Consider the following 24,745-nt stretch of genomic DNA (forward strand, 5'->3'; position numbering starts at 1 on the left):
GAGCCCGCCCGCCGCGGCTGAGGGCGAGCAGGGGGCCGGGCCGCCCCGCCCCGCGGCATGCCGGGAGACGGGGGCCGGCACACAAGGTAGGCGGGCGGGGCCGGTGGCGGCGCGGGGCTTGAGGCTGCCCCGGCGCCAGCTACGCGGTCTGACAATCAATTGGGTTGGAAAAGACCTCTGGGATCATCGAATTCAACCTGTGATCGAGCACCGCCTGTCAGCTAGACCATGGCATTCAGTCCTACGTCTAGTCTTTCCTTAAACACTCCAAGACCAGATGACTCCGCCTCCTCCCTGGCCAGCTCATTTCAATGTCTTACACCCTTTCTGTGAAAAATTCCTCCTAGCATCCAACCTAAACGCAGCCTGGCGCGACTTCAGGCTGTGTCTTCCTGTACGGTCGCTGGTTGTCTGGGAGAAGAGGCCGACCCCCACCTGGCTACAGCCTCCTTTTATGTGGTTGTAGAGTGGCAGTCTCCCCTGCGCCTTCTTTTCTCTAGGCTAAACAAACACAGCTCCCTTAGCTACTTCTAACAGGACATGTGCTCCTGCCCCTTCACCAGCACCACTGCCTTTCTCTGGACCAATTCCATCACCTCCATATCCTTGAACTGAGGGGCCCAGAACTGGACACGGCACTCGAGGTGCTGACTACAAGTGTGGAATTACTTCCCTAGCCCTGCTGGCCACTCTGTTTCTAACACAAGCCAGGATGCCATTGCCACCGGTCTGCCGGGGCTGTTTAAGGAGCACAGCTCAGCCCCGGCCCCCTGTACGCAACTGGTGCCCACGGGGATCAACCCGAAGCGCCTCCCGCACGGAGCGCCCACTGCCCCTGCCTGGCACCCACTGCCCCTGCCTAGCACCCACTGCCCCTGCTTGGCACCCACTGCCCCTGCCTGGCACCCACTGCCCCTGCCTGGCACCCTCGGGGCTGCCCGGCCTCGGACACCGCCGTGGGGGCGGTCCCGAGTCCCGCACACCAGCCCCGGCAGAGACACACAAGCCAGGTTAAAAGAGTCACCACCGCACCCTCCGTGCGCACCGCGCCCGCGTTCGAGGGCGCAGCATGACTTCCTGAGGAGTGGAGGGAGGCTGGAGCACCAGAAGCAAGGACACAAGGGAATAAGAGGTGGCCAGAAGCCAGCAGAGAACGGAACGACGCACAGGCATGCAGGGGAAAGGGAACGGAGCTGCACGATGTCAGATAGACACGGTGCCCGTGCTGTTGTGCTGAAGGGAGCTCGTTCCAGAGCAATGAAAAACGGTGGCAAGGTCTGTACCGTGTCTGGAGGAAAAAGTATGTAAGTACAAGATTAAGGTACCGATTAGACGTGATCATTCTGCGGACTTGTTTTCCTTTAAATAGAAGTATTTGACATACACCCCTTCTTGAATAAACACAGAGTCTTCTCTGCTTTTTTCATGGAACACATCTATATCTTTTCCCAGCTTTTAAAATGAATCACTTGTTTTCACCAGCTACCGGCCTTTTTTGAATGGTTGTTTTCCTTTAGAGTTTTGTGTTCCTGCACTGTTACCTATGTTGTCAAACAACACTGTCAAACTTTGTTGATGTCTTTCCTAATCATGATTATATGTTGTGGGTGCTGACACAGGCAGGGCCTAATAGAGCCTCTAACAGTTTGTGTAGAAGATACCATTGGAAAAAGTCATAAGCTCGATGAACTGCCCTATTCTGTGTCGGCATCAAGGCCAATATGTTCCCATTTCTGTTCCAGAGGCAGTGTTTCAACAAACAAACAAATACCTTCAAATCCAAAGTATTCCTTAAAGCTACTCTCTAGCATTCTCCCAAAATAAGACTCGGCAGTGTTAAGACTCTCTCCAAAGGCACTGAGCATAGTGACAAGAAGATTAAAGTAGCAAAATCAAGAAGACAGAAACACTGAGCAAAGTAATGTCTTTAGGCTGTCTTTGGGCAGAGTAATGAAGGGGTTGCGGAGAACTTGGAAGCTGAGGGAAGAACATAGAAAAATGAGAGTTAATGAAAAAAAATAGAGAAAAGAGAAGGAAACAGAACCATCTAGCAAAATGTTAGATGGGAGAGGGCATGTGGAGGTGGTAAAGGAGAAAAGGCAGGTAAAAGGTGAGCTTTATTGAAGGATGACAAGCACCACAATTTGGAAGAAGCACAAATTCAGTATTTAGCAAAAAGAAGATTAAAAAATGAAAGTACTTCAGTGATTCCAAAAATGTTCAAATTAGGGTTTGGTTGGGGTTTTTTTGTTTTCGTTTGGTTTGATATTTTGTTTTGATTTTTGTTTGGTTTTGTTCATTTTTTTGTAAATAAATGAAATACACTTGGTGTAGTCAGAATAGACATCACCCCAGAAATGGGATAAATGTAAAAACAGTAAGTAAAAAGGAAGAAACCAGCTGCAGGAAGTGTTCTTTTAAAAATACAGATTACTGGAAATAATAAACTGGTGTTGACTGAGATTTGTGCAGGTTAGGGAACTGTAGTCACAGTTCTTATGAATGCAGTCCAACCAGTGGCCAGAGCAAGATTTAAAATGTAAATAGGAAACAGACTGTTATTTGATCCTAGCACAGACTGTTATTCTATTCTATTCTATTCTATTCTATTCTATTCTATTCTATTCTATTCTATTCTATTCTATTCTATTCTATTCTATTCTATTCTCATCTTTATTGGATATGAAGTGGGAGTTTTAGTATGAGAGCTTGAATTCTGTTGAAAGGAGATGGTGAGGGAAAACAAGATGAAAAGGTAAATTGTCAGACTTGGCTTAAGAAAACACATCAAAGGAAAGTGGAGAGAAGAGAACAAGCTGTAACAAGAACTTGTAAGAGCAAGGCTGGCAAGGGAAGAAATAGCACTAAGGAAACTTCCAAAACACTATTAATGCACACCTAAGAGATGAGTCTTCAGTTCCTATGTGCAGAAAAGAAGAGTGAACTTTAAGAGTGACATTTAACTGCTAGAGTGAAAGCAAAGAACACAATAAATAAGAAGATGAGGGAACAATAAAAGGTGCTTGGCTGGACTTTTCTCCACAGAGAAAAGGTAGATTGGACTCTCAACTCCCACAAATATTTTGAGCAAAATTAACTTTGTACAGGAAAACTCAGGGAGAAAAACAGATAGAAATTGTAATGATTGTTAGCACAATGTGGGTTACTCTGGCAAATGCTATACTGAAGAATATCCTTATACAGTTTCAACTTTGAAATTTGTTTTATTTACATTTCTTCTTCATGGCCATTTTGTTAACAACTTTCAATATTTTTAGAAATCAAAGTACATTGCAAATTGCAATACACATCCAGAAATGAGACAGGTTGCATTTCAACCACTGAAGTGATGAAACATTCATCAGAAATAGAGCATTATTTGGTTAAATAAGAACAGCAGTTCAAATAGCTGTGCCTAAATCCTGTACATGCATTTCTTTTACCCAAATTAGCAAGAAGTGAGAACCCAAGTTTTTAACTTCATTTTTCTTTTTCCAAGTATACAGAAATTAGTAAATACATCTTTTAAATATTCCAAGATCACAGGTGAAATTTTACCATATTGCACAAACTTTTTTTTGGGAAGCTACAGAAATAATGAAAATATAGAACACATGGAAATTACACATCAGCTAGTTGAAATGCTTAATAAATATTTAAGAGCTTATCAAGACTTATTAAAATGCTTGTTTGATCCAATAATTAAAGCTCAATAAATAAATATGATTTTTTATACTGATTGAACTGAAGCAAGATCAGATTCTACAGTCTTAAGGAAGTATGGTTTTATTGTGGTATTTCAGATAAAACTCTGGGTTAAAAGCTTCAATAAAAATCACTTACCATGTGATGACCAATATTACTTGAGACATTTGTCTGTTGAAATAAAAATTACAACCATCCCATAAATAATAATATGCAGCCCAAATGAGCAAACTACTATCATCTCCCTTTTTTTTTTTTTTTTTTTTTTTTGGTCTGGAAAATTCCAATCAAAATCTGCAGGTTGTATTTTTGATGAATTTCTACAGACTTTCAAGGACTCACATGGTAGTTATTCCTTGGGTGAAGGAAGCATGAAATGAGAACAGGTGATACAACACAGCATTTATTCATTCCCTTTTGTCACTTGACATGTCACCAGCATTTCATTTTTTGAGGTTCTGTCAAGACCCTCATGGCAGGTCCATACAGAAAATCATCTTGATGAATGTGTCATTTTACAATACAGAAGCTACTCAAATTAATCTGTGCCTGCAGAGAGGCAGCCTATAACAAGTAGGGTGTTGTAAATTCAAAACTTCCTTAGTACACACTGACTTCTTAAACCATTAAAACTCTTCTGAACCATCTTGAAACAATCCCTTACTGCTTCAAGGCTTGTTAATAAGGTAATGGATTGGATGGACATAGGACCATGTCACTGTTGCCAGGGGATGTGAATGAAATTGAGAGTATAGTAACAGTAGCATTTTTAAAATTTTTCTATCTTCTTCAGTTTGTTTAAACATTAAAATTGTACTCTGGATTTGCTTAATCTGTGTGTATATAGGAGTGGGGAACATAATGGGAGAATGGGGGGGGGGGGGGGTTTAAGGTTTCTCTGGGAATAATAGTGAATTGGGATATGGAAATTTTAATTATATTTTCACAGAAATGTTACACCTGTGAAATTCTCTTCCAAGGATTGGTATTCTTCCTGTGAAACTCAGATTTGAAAGTCACATAAATCCTAAAGGATAAAGTCATCCCATAGTGGAAAAAGATCCCCATGGCAAATTATAGGAATCGAGGAGGATTTCACTTGATGGTATTCTATAAATCTGTATAGGATGGGCCATCTTGCTTCAGTGTTACACAATGCAAGATTCAGGGGCAAACTCAAATGTGAAAATGCAGCTCATCTGCCAAGAGAAAAAAAAAAAGGAAATAGATGCAGGCAGGACACTTCCTCCTTTTGTGCAGTTACCTCTGCAAAAGATCTGCACAGCTAACAAAGTCTCTGGCAATGAGACAAGAATAAAAAAAAAGCTTAGTGAGTGTCTAAACAGTTTTTCCCCCTCATTTGCCTTAGCTTCTTACAGAATATCAGGAACAGTACTGATGCCTGGGGGCTGGGACTCACCCTAGGGCTATGTTGGGCACCCTGGGGCCCCTTGTAGTTAAAACAGCATGGTGCCCAGCTGTTCTGGGAATGACACTCTCTCTCTCCATGCCTGAGCCAAAATAAGCTCAGCTACACTTAATTGGCTTCCAGCTGATCATAGCTCATGCAGCTGCATCTGAACTCTGCCCAGGGATTAACCTGTACAAGCTCAGGGCACTCACCCAGGCACCCAGGCTCCTCCCCAGCCCAGATGTGGTGCAGGCTGATGACCAGAGCTCAAATGCACTCTCAAGGATGCTGGAAGGTCATCCCCACAGGCATATAAACCCCATCTCAATGTGTCTCCTTCTTAATGTAACAGGGAGAGCAGCCATCTAATTTTCAAACTGTGTGGTGATTTGTCTGGCTAGCCATAGGATTTTTTTTTCCATGATACCCTTAAGAGCTGCAGAATAAGTTTACCAGGAGGATATCTAGAGAAAGAGCTGACAGTGGTTAAAGTACCTTTGAACTCTTCTGGTATTACCACATGAGACACTTATACATAACGTGTTTGCAACCAAGTTTGCACTTTCCACGCTGGGAAAAGCAGGTTTTCAAGGCCTGAAACACCCTTTAGGCTTTGTTAAAAAAATAAATGCATGAACAAGCCCTTTAAATCTTGGTGAGGAAACAGAGTTAAGGAACAGGCTCCACCCCTCTGTGAGTTAGTGAGGGCTTACAAAAAATCACTTGCACAAGCCAGTTAAAAATAAAGCAGTGGCTGGAGCAGAGAGACAAAAAAAATTGGGACTACAAGCTATTAGAAATACTTTTCCTGTCTCAACAGGAACAGGCTGAGAACATTTACTCGGATTCTTCTTAGGAGAATGTTTATACTTGTATTGAGATAATCTTTGTGGGGCTGATTTGATTTTGGCCTTTAATGTGTTTAACTATCTTTGTGTCAGAGACAATTTATATTGGAGCTGTGTTGTTTGAACTGATTGTATTTTTCTGCTAAAGAGGGAAGTTTTACTCAATTTCCAAGTGAAACATCAAATTATCTAATTAGGGAAAAGCACACATAGAAAAGAGAAGTTAGAAAATGAGGACAGCTTTAGCAAATAATTTGTTTTTAAACTTAAATACCTAAATTTGCAGCTATTAAGTTTCTCCTAAAATTCTTACAAATCAAGGGAGACCAAGCAGCAGTAATACCTCCACAATGCATAGAGGGTTCTGAGTAGGCAATTTGCATTTTCTGCAATTCAGAACATTATATTTAGCACATAGTGTAGTTTCCCTGTGGGTGCACAGCATTATAAGTGAAAACAAACAGATACAAAGCATTTTAAAAACAGCATTTCAGATGACGCATTGCCTGCTTGAAATGACAAGTGTGTACATTGCAGGGTAAGGCTCATATCCACCTCTCCTTTATAATTTGAAAGTCTGTGTTGATTTATTTTCACTCTGCTCCATGTGAGACAGGGCTATTTTGAAGCCTTTTGGGAGAAGAAGAAAAATATCACTGTAAAGAAACCATCTACCATGAAATTTTAAAACTGCTTGGAAAGGAAACTCAGGAGATTTCTATCTCAAAGCCCATCCAATCATCCTTTATTTGGAACTGCTTTTAAATACTCTTCTACTGCAATGGGAGAAACTTCTCCATACCAGCTTTGAAGCCAGATGTGTTCAATGTTCATTTTCATGAAGAACCACTCATAGCTACGAGGCCACTTTCTTACCACTGGGTGCCTGGAAGGACAAAGAAAAGCAAAAAAAAAAAATATTAGATGTGCCAAAGCATATGCATAGTCTGCTTTTTTTTCAGCCCACTGTGCTCAGCCAGAATGAAACCTGAGATATGAGAACACCACCATTCATCTTTTTGGCCCTTCCTTGGTGTAAGGTTTACAATCTTTCTCACCCCAGTCTGGGGAGAACTGCAATGCAGGCCAGCAATCACCGTCCCCCACTGCAGAACCCTGTCTCTAAAGGTAGGTGTTATTTGGTCTCTGAGTAAGAGAAAAATAGTTAGAGAAGACTCTTTGAATGTATATCAGGGTTGTGCTTGTATCTGTTTAAAGGAAACAGTGTCCTGAAAATACCACATCTTTGGTAGCAATTGGTGGTATGGAAGGAGGGCTAATAAAACTGGGTAGCAGATAGAGCATTGCTTCTGCAAACTGTCACCTCCAACAGCCTTCTCATCCTGTATCTTTGTCCCATTTCTCTGGTCTCCCTTACAGCTAGGTCAGACAGATTCTCCCTGACTGGGTGCAGATGTCTGCTCCCCAAGCCCCAGCAGGCATAGCTGTGTGAAGCTCAGCAGTGATGCACAGAGTGGATACCACAGTTCAAGTCAGTGCTTGCAGGAACATGGGCGGGGAGTGGTGCAAGTCTTGCAGGGTGGCTCACTGCCCTCTGCTCCTGCAGAGGACCCTGCAGCAGATGTGCTTGGTTTGGCAACCTCTTGGTCTCCCTCTCATTAGGAAAATGGTGTTTCCTACCATTTTCTGAGTTGTTCCTTTCAGCACCTATGATTCTGGGGTTGGTAAGTGGCACCAACTTACCATAAGATGCTGCTGGCACTGGATGTGCCCCAGCAGCCCTCACTTTATCATTCTTACTCTTGCACCCTGACAGCAGAACATCCTCTGCTGAGATGCTGCTGGACTCTGGATCACATGGAAATCTAATTCCTGTGAAGTTTGTAAAGGTTAGTTTGTCAATATGGCTCCATTTGTTCATGGTCCCATTTTTGCTATTGGTGGCACACACTGACAGAGTCCCACCCTGACCCCATCCTGTAGGTGAGAAGGAATACCACCTCTGGGCTGTTTTGGATCTAAGCTCATGCCAGTTTCCCAGCAGTATTTGATTGACCAGGCAAGGTGCACCTGGAGGACAATCCCTGGCGGCCCGTGTGGGAGGTGTGTGCCCCAGCTAAGGTTTAGGCTTTTCATGCCTGTAATTCTGGAAATCTACTGAAGGGCATGGGAGCACGCCCTGTGTGCATGCTACACATCTGGGTTGTGCCTGCCTCTGTTCAAAGGAGACTGTTCAGACAGCACTATGGCTTTGAAGCAGCTGGGACATTAGCAGATATAATTAAACTTGTAAACTCCACCCTGAAAATGTTTGTAAACCCAAAGGCAGCAGACCTCTGCTCTGTCTCTGAGTCCACTACCTGTCATAAGGTGGGGTAGAATCATTAAAGATAACAAATACACAGTGGAGTTATGGAATCTTTCCTTGGTACCAGGTGACATATCTTCATAATTCCCAGATTATAAATCGAGTCGAGTCCAACACTAACTGCATTTCCATATTTCATTTCCTCAGGAGTTAAAAGGTCTGTCATTCCAAGCCACACAGAGGCCAACATGCTTCATGGCCCCAAAGCAAAGGTCAGGTTTGTTATTTCTCAGATTTTTTGTACCAAAAGGCCACATTTGTGTATTTGTCTCAAGCCTATGGGTTGCACTCTACTACATGCCTGTTAGATACAGACCTGGAAAACACTGCTTGCTTGGCAAATTCTACTTCCTCCGGAGGCACCGTGACCATCTGTCCTGTGAGAGTCAGCCTGGTGCACCTTGGATCCTCTGGATCAATTACGTTTTTTCTGTGCACAGAGAAAATTGCTCATGAGTAATAGCTTGCTTTCTTTCTTAAGGGTTTTTGGAGAAGTGTGGACTCCTGCTCACATATAAAAAACTCTGGCAAGCCTTGTGGGTCTTCTCTACTCCCAGCTATACTGTTTGGTGGAGGGGGGAAATCTGGAAGGAACACTTTACTGACACATAGCTCTGCTGTAGATAGTTGATTAATCTTAATTTATGCTCACAAAAATTGGATTAGTATATATTAGCTTGTAAAAAAATATGAAAATATCAGTATTCTCAGACAGATGTACAGTCCTGTATTTAGGATTCTGAGAAGTATTGAGATGGTTAGTCCCTGCCATACAGAAAAGAATATGAATATGTGTATCTGTAAGTAAAACATAAGGTCTTTTCATTGTGCTTATCCTAGAAAATGAATCCTTGCTCATTTTTTACTCATTTTTCAACCGCTTTGCACCAAATCTTGTTACTTTATGGCTCTTTGTATATATTAATAATAAATAACTCCCATTAGTAACTGCAGGGCAATTGCTGACTCTGACATATACAATACAAGGATATAAATCAGAAGTAAATCTACCAATTGCAAAAAAAAAAAAAAAAGTGTATTAAATGAGTGCAAAGGCTTGATCCTGGCAAAGACTGAGCAGCCCTAAGTCCTGTTGCCAGTAGTTTGAGACTGCTTAGTGTCTCAGGGAACCATGTTCACATGTCAGCCCAAGAAACTACATCAGGAAATCAAAGCTGCATTTCTTCTTTGCTGTGTTTTAATCACAGTAAATTACATCTCATCCATGTACAATTTTACTTAAAGACCTTGGCTTGAGCCCTTTAGCCTTAACTGTGTACATTCTGCAATGGCTTCATTTTTGGTTATATTTCTCAATGTGTGTCTAGTGTATGCAGGAAACATATGGGCATCCTCCTGCAGCTAATTTAACACCTGCAGATTCTCCACAGATGGCTATGAGAGACTGTGTAGCTCACTAGATAAAATAACTGCTTTTCTAAAGAGGGTCATGAACAGATATATGTAAGGAAGTACAGGAGGCTGACTGATACTTGACTATGTCCGGTAAACACTTGCCACTGTCTGCAGCCTGACCTCCAAAGTGCCATTTGCAGTCACATCATCTCAGGGACACTATTTCAGTGTCCTGCTCAGTCTGGAGCAGCAGTTGAAGGCGATGTTCAGTTTAACAACTTTTGGACAATTCCATTTGTATTTGTTTTCCTCTCCCATGCTTACTGATGGAAGGAAGGGTCAAGGCCAAAGATCAGGCTCAGACTTTCTGTCTACATCAGCTTATAAAGGTCTCATTTTCTCTGATACAATTTTTAAACTTATAAAACTGGTGTTGTGAGTACAAAAATCTGCATTTCCTGCCTAGGCAGGGAATGGGTTTATTAAACATGGGTTTATTTCTATTAGTGTGTATGCAGAGTACAAACTTGTCTATATTATTACCTTGGTACACCATAGATCCTCAGCACTGACTCCTACTGCCTGCTGAAGATGTCACTTCATGTCTGGATTCCAGTGGCCTGAAAGTGCTCTGTCCCTAAGGAACACAGCTCCATGCCCCAGGGACACCCATAGCTCCTGGGATTCCCTAAGGAACACAGCTCCATGCCCCAGGGGCACCCATAGCTCCTGGGATTCCCTAAGGAACACAGCTCCATGCCCCAGGGACACCCATAGCTATAGCTCCTGGGATTCCCTAAGGAACACAGCTCCATGCCCCAGGGACACCCATAGCTCCTGGGATTTCTTTTGCATAGGCTTTGGGTGTTGTGTGGCTGCCCAGCACCCATGGCCCAGTGAGATGCTCACCTACCAAAACAAATAAATAAAGGAAAATACAGTGAATACAGCTGAAGAGAAAGAGGGGTGTCAGCTGAGGGTCTGTGTGTCCAGCAGCCAGGGCAGTGCACATTCACACTCTGGCAACTGTTGGCCCTGGATGATGAAGTGTTCAAGTCCATTTGAAGCAATCTCCTGATCTATTGTTGTCTTTTATGCTTAATCTTAATACTGTGTCCAGAGCTCTCTGCATAAATATATTCAGTATATATTTAACATTTATATTGATGAAGGAAAGGGACTTACTGCATGCAGAAATTCAGTTCAGAAAATTGCTTTAAAACAACTGTGCATCTGAATATATGATACTATTTCCTTCACAGCCAAACAGTATCATAAAACAACTGAAGAGCCAGGAAAAGCAGGAATATTTGCAAGTGTATCTTGCACACAACTCCTAGGTAATACATAGTTAATTTCTTTAAGAGAGGATTTTGAAAGAGACTGTTATTAAAAGATGACTATGTTTCACAGAGCAGGTTGAGGTGATAGATTTTGGATGTGATCAGGAGCAGTGAGAAATTTTGGTCTGACCTTCTCAGATTATATATATTGGTGTTTTTGTGAAAGTCCATGTTTATTCTGAAAGCATAGGATTTGATTTTGAGTAGGCAATAGAGCTCATGCTGGTGTGGTTAAGTAGTGAACCCTGCCTCCCTTTGCTGAGAAAGTTTTGTCTAATAGGACTAGTGTCTGATGTGACTCTTCCACAATTGACATGAAAAGCTGCTCTCCACATATTTGGATGACAATAAAACCCACACATTGTGCATCCATAGCTTGAATAGGTTCTTTTATGTTTTGGTTTTTTCCCCTGGCTTCTTCTATTTACAGTTTTCTGTACATTCTCATGAAGCAGGGTGCTACAATGATTGACACATATAATACTATCTTTCCAGTAAAAATATTCAAACTGAATTTTGCATATTGGAATAATATTCTGGAGGGTCAGTTTGTTTTTCTGGGAAAAGACTCAAACAAATTATTTGTTGAGATACTGTTAGGTGAAGTTTTGGAAGAGCTGAACAGGGCAATGGTACATTTGACTGTTATTACTTTCTTGGTTTTGCTTCCAGGCCTGCCTCTTATAATAGGTTTTCTGTTTCAAATTAGGAACCTTGTATTCTAAATTGACATTAGCATTAGTATTTTCTTTTTCAAATGAACCCTTCATATTCTGAAGTGAATCTATTTCTGCATTTATTTTTTGGCATAGTATTTCACCTAATGATGCTTGATTACTTGTATACTTCTTAAACCATCAAAACCCACTAAACTTACAGCTACCATTTCTGAATGTTGTGAATGGGTCTTGAGTTTTCAGTGTTGTTACCAGTGCAACTAATACAAATGCAGGATTTGCTTCCTTGGAGCAAGGTGATATAGTCAGGTATTTATATAATATTTTTACTAAAGATAATAAAAGGATATTTACGAAAACATTCCTCACTTGCATCTGTAGAGGTCTAGTCATGCATTCACCAGACATTTCTTGCCTCTGCGTAAAGTTCCTCTCATTTTTGCTGGCACATGAACAAGTTGATGCAGTTGATTTTTTTCATGCTTATTTCAAATACATATGCTTTGCTGCAGAAAATTAGGAAGGCCAGATTAAAATGGAAGATTCAGTTTATGCATTTTATAAGAAAACAGTGCATTAAGAGATATCATCTTAATTATTCATCTGATCTGTGAAGACAGAAGAATTGATTGTTCCTGTTCCTCTTCTTACAGTGAGCAAAGTAGGTATGCAGAGTTTGACCCAGTCCAGGCATTTTCTTCCAAGTGTGTGAGATGATATCACCTACAAAGGTGCCACCTTTACTGAGCTTAAGGAGTGGCCTGCATCCAAGTGAAAAGTATTTCCCAACAGAAATGCAATGCTGCAAAGCACACTGCTAATGACCATGTCCCAGTTATTTTACTGTGTAACACTTACACAGTTTCCGGGTCCTGGTTCAAGAGTGGTTCAGAATAAAGAGTGGCACCTACTCATTAAATTGTTTACTACACTAGCCATCTCTTGGAGTTTAATTAGAAGGATTTTATACAGCAACTATCCAAGTCCAGGTGTTATGAACCTATACTTCAAGCTGCTGTGTCTATATTGGCACATAAGATGATGATGTTTGAACTTGGTTAGGATTTCCTTTCACATTTGAGAACTCTGCTTTGACTCCTGATGATGATGGTCTGTCTCCTGGTTTCTGACCAACTATCACTGATTATTATCTTCATTCTCAGCCTCTGCATTCCATTAGTGAGGTGACACTGATCTGCCACAGATCAACATGAAAAGCAAATTAAGAGTTTGGAAGGCACTTGGGAATGAAAAGCCAGGAACCCCCAAGAAGGAACTGGTAGGAGAAAGGCAGGAGGGTTTAGTACTGTTCCAGTCTGGGTGTGGAAGCAGGGGTCTATGCAGAGGAATCCCTCTCTTCTTCCCCAGACTCCTTTTCCCACAAAGGAGCTGATATCCTTCTTCTCCACTCCCTGAGGAAACAAGACCTTCCATCTTCCCTGGAAGGATAAACATATGTCCACTGAACACATTTCTCACTGCCGTGTGAGAAAACTCTGCTCTTATCCCTCTACTTCTTCAGAGTTGCAGAGACAAGAAGCTGGGAAAGAGTTTTCTCCTATTGCAGAAAAGAAGAGACAGAGAGCCAAGCACACGGCTCATGAATGGCATAAGGGCAATGACTGCTTCCACATATTCTAAGCTCTCCTATAATGGTAGCAGTCATGAAAACCCATATAATTAGGAGATGGGGATTGGCTGCTGATACAGCTCATCCCTGTCACCTCCCATGGATGCAAGGTAGGTGACTGTCACACCCTGCACAGGGCTCCTCTTCATGTAGCCTCAAACTAGGCACAAGATGAAAAGGCAGAATTATTTTCTACTATAAAATGCATCATAGGATTTTTGTCCCCTAAAAGCTACAGAGAGGAAGGGAGGGAATGCTCAGTCCTTAGAGAATTATTGTAAAGTGTATATAATTTTGATTCATAAATATGATTAATTTTTAAAAGTAAGTTACTCTCCTCATTCATTTCATTTGTTCACTACTAACTACCAGAGTCTCTGAAGCAGAAAGAATGTATTGGTGCTGCTAATCTGCATGGCATGAACGTCAAACAAAATCTCCACTGAAAGCAATTTCATAATCTGAAAAGCTGTTGCTGGCCTTCAACCGGATATGACTAGGCAGATCTGATTTTGACAAGAATTTCTTTATCAGACATGGTTGGGAGCCAGCAAAGTTAAAATATTTTTGCTTTTGGAAGGGGTCTTCTGTTCTGAATCTGAAGTCAAGTCAGAGAGCTAAAGTGTATTGGTCCAGTGGCTATTCTTTCATTTAAGTGAGTCTGTACTCCTAGTATGTGTTTCAATATGTTAATGTGTTCAATATGTTAATAATAGTTAATGTGTTTTAACTAATTTCATTCTTTCTAGAAGATAATCCTTCCTAAAATATTTTAATTACAAAGTGTTACACGAAGCCAGTCTGTTTGCCTCTCTCAATTGACAATAACAATGCATTTTTTCAGCTGAACTCTGTGTTTCAGACAGGAAGCTTTTATATAGTTTAACCATAGACAATTCAGGGAGAAAAAAAAAAAAAGAATCACAGCATCAACTATTTTTGTAAACACAGTCAGAGAAACAGTATTTCACTAGAAAAGGGATTTTAGGAAGTCGGTTATTTAAGAATATAGGAAAAACAGTAATTTAGAGCTGTATTGTGTGTATAGGGTTATGATGATAGTAGGTTTCATGTTTGACTTTCTAATTTGGTACCTTCATTTAAATTTTTTTTTAAAATACAGATTTTTCAGGAACAACTACTGATGTAATTATTTGCATATGACTAAAAAGGGCCAATATAAATACCAGAACTAGAAATATGTCTGTGCCACAGAATCGGGAGGTGGATCTCAAAAAATTATGGATGTCTGAATTCACCTTTGTCTTCTGCATGCATAATTTCTCATTGTGTGAAGGTACAGTACCAGATTTCTTTGTTATATTAATCCTCATATTAACAACAGTGACTCTACAAACCCAGCAGTAGTTATATGTTGAGTGGCCATATGACATCTCAAAGGTTGTGCCTTCCACCCATGGCAGCCTTATTGTCCCTCAGGATTACCAAGGAAACGAAGCTGGATGTTTGTGCATGCTGCTGATCCACCACACAGCAGGAACCCAGACCCACAAAATTCCTCTTCTCTTCCCATGGCTTGGTGGCTCAGCATTTCCTGCCAACATTCTCCATGCAGCATTTAGGAAATCTACAGAGGCAGCTTATGTCCACTGAAGACATCTGCCTGATCATGCCAATCTGCTACCTCAAGCACCAGATAAGCATGGTGAGTAAAATGGCTCTGATGGAGATCATAAATCAGGAGGGGAATCTGAATTCATGAAAATCACTCATGGCCTGCAGTATGGATTTGAAACACCATCCATAACTAATAGCAGGAAAAAACCAAAGGTGGACTGATTCCAAAGCTTGCTGCTTTTCCCTTGTATGAAAACCAGTTCATGGCAGCCATGTAACCGCTCCTTCTCTAAGAAAGCTGTAGTGTGTCCCTGTGAATGTGCTGAACCTGATGTCAGGGAGGTGACACACGTTTAAAATTAATTGCCTGTTTTCCAGGCTGCAGCTGTAATGAGGCAGACTCAGGAGCTTACTTGGAAGGAGGAATCCTCTGAGCAGCCTGTGTGTTGTGAAATGTGTTTAGAACAATAGCTGCTCTATTCTTTAATGTCGGGCTTGGTCTTGCTCCCTCTGAAAGCTGCAAGAATGAAACTTAATCCTTTCAGCTTGTCAGTAGCATAGACATACCAGTATATTTATAGCCCTGAACCATTTAATTTTTCTTGCTTCTATTATCCATTTATCAGCCTTCAGATAAGATGCTGTGTAGTTACTGACAAATGCTGTCTCTATCCTGGCCATCAGAGCCTTCTCAGAGAGGGGCAGCCCATCTCCCTCTGGGAAATGGTAATCTCTAGGTCAGAGATGAGGAATCCAAACTGTAGCTGCAATACTAAAATGTCTTGAAGTTAGTGCCTAGTCAGATGCATTGCAGTCCTCTTTCTTTCAATATTAAATGTTATTTTTCTTATTAGTTTAGGGTTTTCAAATTTTCTCTCCAGCTGATTAAATATTGAGGCTGGAGCACCATAAAGGCCAGTCTGTATTCCTCACATCCTTGAAAGGGAAAATATTCATTATCAAGGTTTGGAACTTGAGTCTGTTCTGAAACAAAACAAATGAAATTTGCTACTAAATAAATTTAATATCAAATTGGTGTACACAAGTCACTTGAAACTCATTAGGTACACGAAGACATTGAAATGTCAGCTATGTTTTCTTTCTAAAGGCCAGAGATTTCTTTTGCATGCAATAGGTCAGAAGCATTTTTCAGGAGAGTGCCAAATACTCCCAGGAGCATTGGCTACAGGCACTGATCAGCTTTCTCATTTATTTTGATTCTTGCAACTCAAAGTACATTAATAATGGAACTCTAATGAAGTTCCACATGAAAACAAGCTACAAATGCATTACCAGCATACAAGGACATGAACTTTCTCACAGAGAATATTACTCATTTAGCTATTTTACATAATTATTTTGAAATTAAAACAATTAATGATGCACTGAAGAAAATGTATGACAAGAATGACACTTTCCTGTGCAAAGAAAACCTCACAGATACCATTTTAATGCTAGCAGGACCTGAGGTCTCACAGAGCAAAAGGTCTCTCATATAGTGCTAGTAAAGGAGACTTTTGCTATACCAAACTTGAGCCATCACATAAAGCTCTGCACTGGGGATGCAGTGTGCTGTTTGCATGGCACAGACCATCTATCTCAGCCGGTCAAGTGCACCCTGAAGCTGGGGACAGGCCACCCCAAGCACTGGCAGTGGGGCTTGGACACCTTTTTGTTTTCTTCAGTGTCGCACCACCCACAGAGCCCTTTCAGTGGGGGGACAGTGGGGTGCTGTGCTGGGCTGCAATTTTTGATGGTGCTGCTTTTAAATGTAAAAATCGGTCATGGATTCCTAGTTTGAAACATACATTAATTTCTGACCTGGTTATAGGGGAAGGGAAGAGAAGAAAGGTAAAATCCATTGCCTATACCCTTCCTTGCTAAGAGACAGTCTCAAATCTTGCTCACATGGAGCACTGATCAAACTGAACCTTCGTAGTCAATTCAGTACTAACTCAAATATTTGGAGTATGGCTACCTGCTGAAATGAGAATATTCTATTTTCCACCACCTTCTCTTTGCCTTTCCCCTCTACTTTGCTCTTCTCTGCCTCTTGAGGAGCTGATTCACGTTACTCAGACAGTAGAAATCTCATCCAGAAAAAAACCCCAAGAGGTTTCTGCTGGGTTACTGAGCAAAAATAGGCCCACCATATGGTCAGCTGGAGGGTGGGGGTGGGATTGCATAGCCAGGAGCAGTACCAGCCACAGGATGAAAAGAAGAAGGATCAGCATAAAAACTTATTCTTGCTGTCAGGATAATTTTCTTCACATTTGTTTCAGCTCAGGCTGAGACAAAGCCCAGAAGTGATGGGGGGCAGGGTAGCACATGACTGGGTGGTAGGGAGGGAGAGTATGGATGTGGCAAACGGTAATTAGTTTGGACTAAGCCGTTTTGGAAATCCAGGTTCAGCTTCTTGGCCCAGAGAGCTCTTCTGACCACAGAGCATAGTCTCAGGCTGCAGAGAAGACTGGAGAGTCAAGTGACAGAATCCAGGTTTCCCTGGCTGCAAAACAAGCAGCAGCAATATCTGGCATAGTGATCAAAATAATAGGGTTTTGAAAATTAATAGTGATGTAATAAAAAGACATTGAATAAATATCCTCAAAGGTTTGTGATGTATATGGATTTCATATTTCTGTAAATCATACAGCTTTTCTCTTTTGTTGGTGAATTAACACTTCCCAAACAGGTAAATAGGGCGGTGATGTTGCTAAGCCATAAAAGGCAAAGACTTTCAAGAGTGGCTGTTTAAAGTTAGGGATCAAAGGCCACACATAAGTGCCTAAGTGGGTGTGTGGTTTTCAGAAGTGCTCAACACTACCACATCATCAATGGAAGCTGCTCTGAGTCTTGGGCCTCTGAAAATAGGGGCATTGAGCAATCAGACATAGGACTTAAAATACATTTTTAAGCACTTGGTCTGAATAGTAAGTTTACTATTAGACTGAATTAAAAAGCTCAGAAAGCAGCAATAAATGCCATTAAGCCTGCAATGATGGATATTTTTATTTTCTAAATTATTAATCCAAAATATTTAATTGAAAATATTTAAGCAATAAGCAGAACCATTCCGGTGTTAACTTCACTACTTCACTGACCTTTCAAGCATTCAAGACTGAATTAGCGTAACAAATGGTGGTGGTAGAAGTTTCCTTTTAGGTGTTTGACATTGTAAGAGGAAGCCATGATTTCCATTCCTTGTGGCTAGGATGTCAGCCTGAAATTACTTGTACTGCTTCAGACTAAGAAACATTTCATTTTTCCACCATATAACTCTCTAGAAAACAATATATTCTGGAGACAAATACAGACAAGTTTAACAGTAATGTTTTATATTTGCCATTCCCGGCTTTTCCCAGGGTTCTTCTCAGCTAGCAGGTTTGAGAGGTGGAATGATACTCAAGGCAATCTTCAGGTGAGGAAATCTAGTCTTAAGCTAAAACCTCTCCTTCCCCAAAGAGGACCTTAAATTGGAATAAAAACTATTAATGCCATTTCTTTCTGAAGGACTCTGTTCTTCCCAGTTCTCTCTCTCTCCTTGGAACGTCAGCTACGACCTGCTTTGGTAAGAGACAATTTCTGTCTGACACCATTTCGGTGTCATGTACCTCGTCACATAAAGAGGCCTTTGTAAATAACACTTCACACAAGGCTGACCCAGCCAAGTTTGCCACAGGATTGACTGTAAACAAACATATGGTAGAGCTATGTCTTTTTCAAGGAGACAAGAATGGAGAGGGGAATTGAATCATCTTTGAGGTTACATACATGCATTTTACACATGTAAAGCTTTGGGGATCTGAAGTTATTCATTATATGCAAAGGGTGAAATGGAGCTGTTGGAGCAAGTCCAGAGGAGGCCATGAAGATGATCACAGGGTTGGACCACCTCTCCTACAAAGACAGGCTGAGCAACTGGGGTTGTTCAGCCTGGAGAAGGCTCCAGGGAGACCTTATAAGCAGATTTCCAGTACCTAAAGGGATCCTACAAGGAAGCTGGGGAGGGACTTCTCACAAGGGCGTGTAGTGACAGGACAATGGGATAATGGATTTGAACTAAAAGAGAGTAGGTTTTGATTAGATGTTAGGAAGAAATTCTTTGCTGTGAAGGTGGTAAGACCCTGGAACAGGTTGTTCAGAGAAGCTGTGGATGCTCCATCCTGGGAAGTGCTCAAGGCCAGGCTGGATGCAGCCTTGAGCAACCTGGTATAGTGGAAAGTGTCCCTGTCTGTGGCAGGGGGTTGGACTTAGAATCACAGAATGGTTTGTGTCGGAAGAAACCTTAAGGGCCATCTAAGATTCTTTGACATGATTAAGAAGAAGTCAACTCACTGATGTCTCCGGAGAGAAGCACCAGGGATTGGATGTAGATTGGTAAACCCCAGATGTGGATTTCTCTATTTGGGGGGTCATTTATTGACTGTTTGTGATATACAAGGTGTAAAAATTTTGCAAAGCTATCACATTCCATCGTATTCTCTGAAGAGGCGGAAATCAGATGGAGAGTCACAGGCCTCAGAATGTAACTTGTGAACTGAGATCCTCTTACAGAACCCAGAGAGCTGGAGCCCTGTCAAGGCATTTAGCAGGGCCTCCAGAGTTTTCAGCAGAGCAAAGATGTGAATTGGATAGCCTCTAAAATGCTATGGATTTTATTGGCTAGATAACTATAGACTATTATAGGATTGTGAACACCTACATTTTATGTAGGCATGTCCAAGAAGAGATTAAAATTTAAGCATGTTAATGTTCAAGCTGAAAGCCACTCCAGCTGTTGATGCTACAATATAGTTCAGTGACACCTCTGTTTTCTCTACTATGCTTTACCAGGGGAATTTACTGGAAAATAAACCAACCAAAAAAAAAAACAACAAAGGAATGAGCATGTAGCTGATCATGAGAGTCAAAAATAAATGCAAGACGTTGAAGGTGGGGACCCAACATTCTGCTTTGAGATCTCTGTTCTCACTGAAGGTGGCAGGAGGCAGATAGAAGTGTTACCTGCAGAAATTTCCATCTGCCTCTGGAAGGGTCAGAGAAGCCATGGGATTCTTCATAAGATCTGTCACAGTGTTATCCTTTGGTGTCACATAAAAGAAAGGAATTCCAGTGCTGTTATTGATGGGACCATCGCTGAGAAGTAAACAGTTCCCGTAGGGCATACCTTGGATCTGCAAAATCCAAATAAGCAACTGGTTACATCCTTGCACATAGACGGTTTTCAAGGTGGGGGATTCCCTCAAGGGCTCTAGGAGAGAGGACAGCCAGCCCCATTGCTCCCACTTTCTGTTATCATCATGAGACAGCATTTCTTCTAAATTAGATCCACCTCCTCTAAATTAGATCTATCATGCTTCTATGAAAAGAGATCTCTCTTCTATTTTTTCTCTTTAGTCCTGACCATGACACTATAGAGAACTTTTTCTCTTACATTAAGCTTAAAGGAACTACCAAATTAAAAATGTTAAAGTGCATGAATGTCTTTTTTTTGCTGCCATTGATGCCAGGAAATGTTTACTCTAAACCAGTGCTGGTACCTTTCCTTAAACCCAAAAGGATATAGGGCCTAATTTAGACTTGATCCAGCCTGCTTTGTACTCTAATAGTGCCTCCTCTTTTGGTTTTGACTTGCAATATGATTGCATCAGTTTGCAAAAACAAGAAAGCATTTAAGTTAGAATTGTGTTTGAAGTCAAACTGGACATCAGCTCAGCTTCCTGGGCAGGAACATCAGATTCCTGATGGGGGGGTGGGGAGGGAGTGTGTATCTCAACTACCAAGCCAGCCAAAGTAAAACCTCTTCTCATGGCAGAGAAGGGACACTAAGGAGCCAAGCTTTCAAAAATATTTTCTCCCATACACTGCCCTATGTACACACAGTGGTTACAATGCATGCAAAAATGTTCTTGCCCAGTAGTGACACTCCTCAATATGCTTCAGAATGACATATACTCCTACTGTGCTCTTCATCCCATTATAAATAGTAATGACAGATATTCAATTAATTACTACTTTTTTCATGTCTTCAGATATTTTTTCTTCATGGTCTATTAAATGTTAAACAGCAAAATTATCTGTCATTGCATTAAATCTTTTTCAACAAAATCAAATTAAATATGGATAGTTAATAAGAAAACCCTGGATGATGTTGTTACCTCGGTAGCATGCTTTCTGATTTTTAATGTTTATATGCCTGCAAAATTTTAATGCTTATAGTGCTTATAAATGGTCTTTGTTGGCTTTCCTTAGAAGTAATGCTTTAATGATATTACATAACTTAGAAAATACAATTCCTTGTTTATTATCAAGAGTTACAATTAAAAAAAAAAATGCTCTCAGTAACATTGCAGGATGTGTTCCCATTGCTTAAAATAGTCTGCCATACAAGGTTAATGTCACTCTGGATTCTCAAAAATAATTGTGATCACAGGCAGCATAGTCCAACATTCACAGCAGCAAACACCACCCCCCGAATTTTCAATTTTATTACGAATCAGATTTTTCTGTATTACTTCTGTCTTCTGTCTGGAGGCAGATAAATGCAGACTGTATTATGGCTGTAATTCGACTGAGGGTTTCTGGCGAGAGCATAAACCAAAAGAGTTAATGATCATATGGTTTAATAGGATTTTCAAAACCCGATGTAGAATTACAGGCCTCTCTGTCTACACATAGATTCATTTAATAGCATCTTTTTTTCAAGCTGTTACTTTGTATTTCACAATAACATTAACTGCCACTAACTCAGCCAAGCTTCCCGAAGACTTAAGTGCTTTTAAATTTAGTTCAAAATCATAAGCAAATTAATCTGTGAATACTTTCAACTGAAAGTTAAGAATGTATTTTTAAATAATTTTTTTCCTCTTTTCTTCCCCTTTTGTCTGAGTGGTACTGGATGCTGTGTCTCATCAGAACGTGTCACTTTAAAAAAGGAAATATTTTAAACCTGGAAAAAAGACTGACCCTAATTAGCAGACCAGCTGTTTTGTTTATTGTTCCTGACAGAGAAATCGTCCTTTAAACTGGTATAGCTGGACGAACGGGCAGATTTTGCGGTAGCCCAGCAGGCTCTCCTCCTTCTCCTCCTCCTCCTCCTGCAACAGCCCCTTTCCAAACCCTGCGATGCAGCTCTGCCTTCTGGCCTTGAGATTTTGGGGTTTTTTTGGTGTCTCTCTGGTGCGGCTTTTAGCGTGCATCCTCCCTCCCTGTGCTCCGGGCACGATTCCTCCAGAGTTCGCGCTGCTCCCTGCGCGGCGCGGGCGCTCGTCCGGCGGGTAACGCGTGGCGCGGGCGCCGCGGGCACCGTACCTTTCCTCGGGCGGCCCGCGTCGCCACGAAGCCCCAGGCGCTGTGTCGGGCGAGGAAGCGGGCGGTGCCGGCGCGTCCCGGCGCCCCGCCGCCCTCCCGCCGGTAGGAGAACATCCTGGAGGGGGCGGCCCCCTGCCCCGGCCGCCGCGCCGCCGGCCCGGAGCCCAGCGCCGCATCCTCGCGGTACGCCGAGGCCGGGTAGCTCTGCTTCCAGAGGCCGCCCGCCTCCTCCAGCAGCGCGGGCAGCGCCTCCTCGGTGGAGGAGCTGTGCAGCTCGTCCGCCGCCGCCCCCGCCTCGGGCAGCGGCCACGACACCGAGCTGACCACCACGTACCCCCCCGCGCCGCCGCACAGCAGCGCCGGCAGCAGCCAGCACGGCCACGGCCGCCGCGCCGACATCTTCCGCGCCGCGCCCGCCGCGCCCTCCCGCGGCCGCGCCCGCCCCGCGCACGGCGGCGGCGGCTCCGCTTCGCCCCGCGGCCGCGGCGCGCCCCGGGTGCGCGCCGCTCTGGGCCCCTCGCGGCTCCCAGCCCACGCGGAGCTCACTGCGGGGCACCCGGGAGACTGCTGGAGCCCCTGGTTCGGGTGCACGGTCCAGCAGGTATCTCACGTATTAAGTTCTCTACACGCGCCACAAAACCAAGGAGATGGAGCTGTCCGGGCAGAGGTGGTGCGACCTCTCCGTTTATTAAAAACGAGATGATCCACGAGGGAGTGTCCTTGCGAACACTCCCGTTACAGGGAAAACTGTTTGGGCACTGGGGGCAAGTCACAGCAAGACCCCAAGTCCGAGATGGCAGGCAGCATTAGTTTGGTGCTAGCAAGAACGCGTTTTTGATATGCAGATTCATGGAACTGATATTAAACGTTTTCCAGGCGAGGTTTTAATTAGGCAAAGATTTGCATATATATGAATTTTTATCAATAGCCCAATTTAATAAAGGCACATGTGCATACAGTTTCTTTCTTGGCAGTAGTCATCTTCAATATGGCAATGCAAAGCTGTAATTCTTTAAAACATATGCTTGTAAACTTCCATTGCATTCATGCAAATTATTTAAAGAACAGAGGTTCAGTAGGCGACAGGGAAGAATGAATCTCTCAGAAGCCTCTGCCTGTCAGAAGGTTCTCAGGTACATCTAAAAGATGTTCTCAGGTACATCTTACTTTTTCATGTTCATGAAGAAGAGATTCCAAGATCAGTCCACTGATACAACTTCTGCTTAATTGTGCCATGAGAACAGGTATATCTAATCTAGAATCTAAACTCGTATAAATAAAAGTGGACTGGAGAACACTAGTATTTTTAGCTTATATTTTTTTCCTACACTCTCTATTCTTGTTTTTTTCCTTCATCATAATAAACATTAGGAATAGTGGAAATGGGTATAATAGGCCTTAAGACCCTAATAGTTTTTTCTGATTGTAAAGATACTTTCCAAGAAGATGTAATTTTGGCACCAAACTCTTAATCTTATCTGCAGAATTGAATATATTACTACCTTTTCCTTTATCACATGGCCCTGTCTACATCTGTGGCAATACCACACTTTTGAAAATTGATTCCCACTTGAAATCTTGAGCTGACACAGATGAATGGAGATGCAAGCAGAAAATCAGTGTAGATTTCCAAACCCAAAATGAGTGAAAGCTCCTGACAAGTGCTTTTCTCTGATTCAGGATATGTCCCTTCTTAAAATATTGAAGCAGTTGTCCCTTCTTGAAATAGCAACCAGGCACAGATAACTCACTGCAGGCATGCTCTTCAAAAATAGATAAACCCCCCATTTCCATGGTGTTTTAGGGAATTTCCTCACACAGTCTGATGCACGCAAGATATAAATCTCATCATTAATATTTATTATTTTCTATGAATTTATGCCAGGGTTTCTCTTAATAAATGTATTTGTTTGTACTTTACTTACAGAACAAGCCCAAACAACCTAGTTTTAAACATAATAAAATAGTAACATAATATGCAGCCTATTTTATTTTGGTTAATAGAATTATATGTGAGATATTGACTCTTGTATCCTGCAGAAATGGTAAACAAAGCAGGAATTTCTAAAGACGGAATTAGTACTAGGTTTTATATTCAATAAATATAAATTTTAAATTCAACACTGTAGACATAAAGCAGCATTAACACAGGGTCATTCATTTATCCTGTAGCTTCCAGATAATTTACCATGATTACCTCAGGTAGGTCTTCAGCTTTACTGACACCAGAAATATACAAGAAATACATAAACCAAGCCACAAGTACTTCACCTTTATCTTCTGAAGATTTATTCAAATTATTTAAATCAAATCACATGACAACTTAAAATAATTGCATTGCTAGACCAGTTTTGCATTTCGTATTTTCAAAAAAAAAAAAAGACCTTAACATTTAAGAGAATGAAAATGGTATTTCTTAAACTTTCATCAAAAAGTAAGAATGGCATATCATTTAGAATATTACAGCCAGGATGCTTTTCTCTGAAGATTTGCTGTTCATTGGAGGCAAAGAAATATAAATTCATCTTTTTGAGTAAGAAATGTTTCTTTTCCAACT

At 41.7% G+C, this 24,745-nt stretch overlaps 1 protein-coding gene across 2 annotated transcripts; it reads right to left on the reverse strand.

The window, feature by feature from the left end:
- Nucleotides 1–3,204: 3,204 nt before the first annotated feature.
- Nucleotides 3,205–22,590, reverse strand: CREG2 (cellular repressor of E1A stimulated genes 2). Of its 2 annotated transcripts, XM_021538483.2 has the most exons (4): nt 22,189–22,590; nt 19,882–20,051; nt 8,610–8,723; nt 3,205–6,850 (listed from the first exon to the last, which is right to left on the reverse strand). In XM_021538483.2, exons 1-4 carry the CDS (start codon nt 22,585–22,587, stop codon nt 6,703–6,705), a joined length of 831 nt encoding a protein of 276 aa, XP_021394158.2. In that variant the 5' UTR covers nt 22,588–22,590; the 3' UTR covers nt 3,205–6,702. The 2 variants fall into 2 exon arrangements, with proteins under 2 accessions (XP_021394158.2, XP_021394166.2); XM_021538491.2 differs by lacking the exon at nt 8,610–8,723.
- Nucleotides 22,591–24,745: the final 2,155 nt, after the last annotated feature.

This window comes from Lonchura striata, chromosome 2 (assembly GCF_046129695.1).
Source record: "Lonchura striata isolate bLonStr1 chromosome 2, bLonStr1.mat, whole genome shotgun sequence".
Taxonomy (NCBI): Eukaryota; Metazoa; Chordata; class Aves; order Passeriformes; family Estrildidae; genus Lonchura; species Lonchura striata.